The sequence below is a fragment of the Babylonia areolata genome, chromosome 6, assembly GCF_041734735.1.
Source record: "Babylonia areolata isolate BAREFJ2019XMU chromosome 6, ASM4173473v1, whole genome shotgun sequence".
Classification (NCBI taxonomy): Eukaryota; Metazoa; Mollusca; class Gastropoda; order Neogastropoda; family Buccinidae; genus Babylonia; species Babylonia areolata.
In genome coordinates, this window is record NC_134881.1 from 44,215,216 (window position 1) to 44,221,460 (window position 6,245).

General features: G+C 49.9%; 1 protein-coding gene across 1 annotated transcript in view; it reads right to left on the reverse strand.

Moving 5' to 3' along the window:
- Positions 1 to 2,203: 2,203 nt before the first annotated feature.
- The window catches only part of LOC143283063 (proton-transporting V-type ATPase complex assembly regulator TMEM9-like), a 15,170-nt gene continuing 11,128 nt past the window's right edge, over positions 2,204 to 6,245 (reverse strand). Inside the window, exon 5 of the mRNA XM_076589087.1 lies at positions 2,204 to 2,413. Within this exon, the coding sequence (XP_076445202.1) occupies positions 2,204 to 2,413 (210 nt within the window). The remainder of the gene's footprint in view (positions 2,414 to 6,245) is intronic.

The following is a 6,245-nucleotide window of genomic DNA, read 5'->3' on the forward strand; positions in this document are numbered from 1 at the left end:
AGAGCAAGTCCTACACATTGCCAACAGTACAAGTTCACTCCTACTCACTGCCAACATTACAAGTTCACTCCTACTGATCGCCAACAGTACTTTTACTGATCGCCAACAGTACAAGTTCAGTTCACTTTTACTGATCACCAACAGTACAAGTTCACTCCCAAAGTACAAGTTCACTCCTACTGATCGCCAACAGTACTTTTACTGATCGCCAACAGTACAAGTTCAGTTCACTTTTACTGATCACCAACAGTACAAGTTCACTCCTACTGATCACCAACAGCACAAGTTCACTCCTACTGATCACCAACAGCACAAGTTCACTATCACTCGTCGCCAACAGTACAAGTGTACTTCTACTAATTGCCAACAGTACAGGTTCACTCCTACTGATCACCATTCTCTAACAGACAGTGGCCATCTTGGGTATACTGCCCCTGCTTAAAGACAACTCTGAAGACTGTGCTGTATTTTTCACACACACACACACACACACACACATACACACACACACACACACACACACAAAACAAAACAAAACTGAGACCAGTTTCCCTCTTGTCAGTAGAGCAGTGCCTTGCCAAGAGGTAATGCTCCCAACTAAGAAGCAAGCATTCACAGGTTCGAATCCAACACGGACAAAACATTTTTACAACCCCTCCACTGGACTTGGACAGGCGGTCTGGGTGCTAGTCTTTCAGATGGGACAGTTAACAGAGGTGCATCACAGCATGCACTTACCACACGTAAAAGAACCCACGGCAATAAAAGGGCTGTCCTCGGTAAAATCTTGGAAGGAAAGCCACTTTGATAGCATATCGCATACCAGAATAAAAAAAGAAAAAGAAAAATGCAGTGCGATACCATAAGCATGTACCCACGCTGAGTGATCTGTTGTGATCAATAAAGTAATCCAACCCAGCCCAATACAATGATAATAATACTACTACTAACAATTATTAAAAAAAAAAAAAAAAAAAAGAAGATAAAAAGTATTGATATTGCGCTCAATCTTGTTCAGAGACAAATCGTAGCATAACAGAATACGACACAATACAACCTGCACATGTCCATCACCAAATCCTCCCTGTGCAACCCCAGCTGCCAGCCCCAACATCTCCCAATGTCCAGCTGAGCATGCTGTGGTCATGGCAGATGACTTCCCATCCCTCACACCCAAACCCTTTATCTCCCCCCCCCCCCCCCAGAAGCCCCCTCCCCCCTCGCCCCCCCCCCCCCCCCACATGTCTAGCTGAGCATGCTGTGGTCATGGCAGATGACTTCCCATCCCTCACACCCAAACCCTTTACCTCTCCCCCTCCCCCCCAATAACCTCCCTCTCCCCCCCCCCCCTGTGTCTAGCTGAGCATGCTATGGTCATGGCAGATGACTCCCCATCCCTCACACCCAAACCCTCTACCTCCCCCCCAATAACCTCCCTCTCCCCCCCCCCATGTCTAACTGAGCATGCTGTGGTCATGGCAGATGACTCCCTATCCCTTACACCCAAACCCTCTACCTCCCCCCCAAGAACCTCCCTCTCCCCCCATGGCTAGCTGACAATGGTGTGGTGGTGGTAGATGATTCCCCCCCCCCCCAACCCCCTCCATCCCTCACCCTATTCCCAATACCTCACCCCCCCAAGAACCCCCCTCTCCCCCCCATGGCTAGCTGAGCATGGTGTGGTGGTGGTAGATGTTTCCCCCCCCCCCCTCCCCCTCCATCCCTCACCCTATTCCCAATACACCCCCACCCCTCTCCCCCCATGTCTAGCTGAGCATGGTGTGGTGGTGGTAGATGTTCACCCCCTCCTCCTATCCCCCTCCATCCCTCACCCTATTCCCAATACCCCCCCTACCCCTCTCTCCCCATGTCTAGTTGAGCATGGTGAGGTGAGGTGGTGGTAGATGTTCCCGCCCCCTCCCTCTCCATCCCTCACCCTATTCCCAATACACCCCCACCCCTCTCCCCTTACAGACATCTAGTTGAGCATGGTGTGGTGATGGTAGATGTTTCTCCCCCCCCCCCCATCCCCCTCCATCCCTCACCCTATTCCCAATACACCCCCACCACCCCCACCCCTCTCCCCTTACAGACATCTAGTTGAGCATGGTGTGGTGATGGTAGATGTTTCTCCCCCCCCTATCCCCCTCCATCCCTCACCCTACTCCCAATACCCCCCCCCCCCCTCTCCCCTAATAGACGTCTAGTTGAGCATGCTGTGGTGGTGGTAGATGTTCCTCCGCTGTTCCTCCACCGTCCCCTTCCACTTCTGCTGCTCGCTGCTGACCCGGCTCAGCAGAGAGGTCTGGCGGCTCAACGCCCCCCCCCTTGCTACCAACCCTGCTGCTGCTGCTGGCCCCTGGGCGGTGCTCTCCCCTGTCTGTCGGGGCCGCTGTAAGGAGGCCATGTTGTCCTGGAACAAAAACACAGGTGACCATGACACAGTGAAGATTGAACACCTTGTTGGGTGCATGTGCTGTGTGCAAGTTGGAAGGAAGGTGCTAAATTGTTTAAGTCACGTCCAACTATGACCGTAACAACATCAGTGCAGGCAACTGCTGTCCTGACCGTCTGGGCTAAAATTGTATTGTATTGTATTGTATTGTGTCACAACAGATTTCTCTGTGTGAAATTCAGGCTGCTCTCCCCAGGGAGAGCACGTCCGCTACACTGAGAGCGCCACCCATTTTGGGGGTATTTTTTCCTGCCTGCAATTTTATTTGTTTTCCTATCGAAGAGGATTAAGTAGTACATAGTGCCTTGCCCAAGCTAATCCCCCACTTGCTCAGCCAAGACAGCTTTTAGGACAGACAGTGTTGGTATGGTCTAACTTCATTCATTCATTTTGCCCATCGCTCCTGGTGGAGCATAGGCCATCGACGACCCCTCGCCATCGCACTCTTTTCTGGGCTGTTCTGGCCATTCCAGTCCAGTTGGTCCCTTGCTGCTTCAGCTCTGCCTCGGTATCTCACCTCCAGCTGTTGCGAGGCCGGCCTCTCTTCCTCTTTCCCTGCGGGTTCCAGGTCAGGGCTTGGCGTGTGATGCTGGACGCTGGCTTCCTGAGGGTGTGTCCAATCCAGCCCCACTTCCTCCGCAGTATCTGCTTGGCCACTGGTTCCTGTCCTACTCGCTCCCACGGATCTTTGTTTCGGATCTTCTCCTGCTATGGTCTAACTAACCCCTAGCTTTGATGCTGACAAGTATGCTTGTCAGTGAAGGGCTGTCACCTCCATGATATAAGACAAGAGCTTACAGGTCAGGATGTCAGTGAAGGGCTGTCACCTCCATGATATAAGACAAGAGCTTACAGGTCAGGATGTCAGTGAAGGGCTGTCACCTCCATGATATAAGACAAGAGCTTACAGGTCAGGATGTCAGTGAAGGGCTGTCACCTCCATGATATAAGACAAGAGCTAACAGGTCAGGATGTCAGTGAAGGGCTGTCACCTCCATGATATAAGACAAGAGCTTACAGGTCGGGATGTCAGTGAAGGGCTGTCACCTCCATGATATAAGACAAGAGCTTACAGGTCGGGATGTCAGTGAAGGGCTGTCACCTCCATGATATAAGACAAGAGCTAACAGGTCAGGATGTCAGTGAAGGGCTGTCACCTCCATGATATAAGACAAGAGCTTACAGGTCGGGATGTCAGTGAAGGGCTGTCACCTCCATGATATAAGACAAGAGCTTACAGGTCAGGATGTCAGTGAAGGGCTGTCACCTCCATGATATAAGACAAGAGCTTACAGGTCGGGATGTCAGTGAAGGGCTGTCACCTCCATGATATAAGACAAGAGCTTACAGGTCAGGATGTCAGTGAAGGGCTGTCACCTCCATGATATAAGACAAGAGCTTACAGGTCAGGATGTCAGTGAAGGGCTGTCACCTCCATGATATAAGACAAGAGCTAACAGGTCAGGATGTCAGTGAAGGGCTGTCACCTCCATGATATAAGACAAGAGCTTACAGGTCGGGATGTCAGTGAAGGGCTGTCACCTCCATGATATAAGACAAGAGCTTACAGGTCGGGATGTCAGTGAAGGGCTGTCACCTCCATGATATAAGACAAGAGCTAACAGGTCAGGATGTCAGTGAAGGGCTGTCACCTCCATGATATAAGACAAGAGCTTACAGGTCGGGATGTCAGTGAAGGGCTGTCACCTCCATGATATAAGACAAGAGCTTACAGGTCAGGATGTCAGTGAAGGGCTGTCACCTCCATGATATAAGACAAGAGCTTACAGGTCGGGATGTCAGTGAAGGGCTGTCACCTCCATGATATAAGACAAGAGCTTACAGGTCAGGATGTCAGTGAAGGGCTGTCACCTCCATGATATAAGACAAGAGCTTACAGGTCAGGATGTCAGTGAAGGGCTGTCACCTCAATGATATAAGACAAGAGCTTACAGGTCAGGATGTCAGTGAAGGGCTGTCACCTCAATGAGATAAGACAAGAGCTTACAGGTCAGGATGTCAGTGAAGGGCTGTCACCTCAATGATATAAGACAAGAGCTTACAGGTCAGGATGTCAGTGAAGGGCTGTCACCTCAATGAGATAAGACAAGAGCTTACAGGTCAGGATGTCAGTGAAGGGCTGTCACCTCAATGATATAAGACAAGAGCTTACAGGTCAGGATGTCAGTGAAGGGCTGTCACCTCAATGATATAAGACAAGAGCTTACAGGTCAGGATGTCAGTGAAGGGCTGTCACCTCAATGAGATAAGACAAGAGCTTACAGGTCAGGATGTCAGTGAAAGGCTGTCACCTCCATGATATAAGACAAGAGCTTACAGGTCAGGATGTCAGTGAAGGATGGTCACCTCAATGAGATAAGACAAGAGCTTACAGGTCAGGATGTCAGTGAAGGGCTGTCACCTCAATGAGATAAGACAAGAGCTTACAGGTCAGGATGTCAGTGAAAGGCTGTCACCTCCATGATATAAACAAGAGCTTACAGGTCAGTTGATGCAGTGAAGGATGTCACCTCCAATTCAGCCTATAAACCAAGACTTAAGTAGGATGTCAGTGAGGAAATGGTCACCCACTATATACCAAGCTCATCACCATTCAATGAAGGCTGTCACCTCATCCAATAGACAAGCTCAGTCAGCATGTCAGTGAAGGTACGGTCACCTCAATATATAAGACAGTCTTTAGCATGTGGGTGTGGTAGTGATCCTCGCTGTCACCACGTCCCTCATTCAAGCTAGCTCTGACAGGCTCAGGAGTCTGGCGGCTAGCCCCCCCTGATACCAGACCTAGCTGTACTGTCTGTGCCAGTGGGCTGTCCCTCATGTTAAGACCAGAGCTTACAGGGCCAGTTGTCTGAAACAAACACAGTCCATGACAAGTGAAGATTAAACACCTTTGGTGCATGGCTGTCAAGTGAAGAGGTGCTAATTGTAAGTCAAGAGCTTACGTCAAACATGCAGGAATGCTGTCACCTCTGGGCTATAAAATGATGTATTTATGTTGTGTCAAGATGTCTCTGTGAAATCAGGCTGTCCAGGGAGAGCACTCCCTACATGAGAAGCCACATTTGGGGTATTTACCGGCATTTTATTGTCCTATGAAGGGATGAAAGTGTCTTCCAGCTAATCCCCATGCTCAGACAAGAGGCTTACAGGACAGATCAGTGTGGTATGGTCTATTCACCTTCATTGCCATAAGCTCGAGAGCTAGGTCGGACCTGTCGCACTTTTCTGGGCTGTCCACCTCCAGTTATACATGACAGCTTAGCTCGCTCAGGAAGTCAGTAGGTGCGCGTCCCTCCATTTATAGCAGCTTACAGGTCAGGCTTGCTGTGATGGGGCTGGTTCACCCCAAATGATACTCGCAATATCTTCAGGCCAGGTTCGTCACTGCACGGCTGTTCACCTCCTGTATGTCTAAACAATAGCTTAGTGCAGAGCTTGTCAGTGATGGGCTGTCACCTCCATGTTATAAGACAAGAGCTTACAGGTCAGGATGTCAGTGAAGGGCTGTCACCTCCATGATATAAGACAAGAGCTTACAGGTCAGGATGTCAGTGAAGGGCTGTCACCTCCATGTTATAAGACAAAAGCTTACAGGTCAGGATGTCAGTGAAGGACTGTCACCTCCATGTTATAAGACAAGAGCTTACAGGTCAGGATGTCAGTGAAGGGCTGTCACCTCCATGATATAAGACAAGAGCTTACAGGTCAGGATGTCAGTGAAGGGCTGTCACCTCCATGTTATAAGACAAGAGCTTACAGGTCGGGA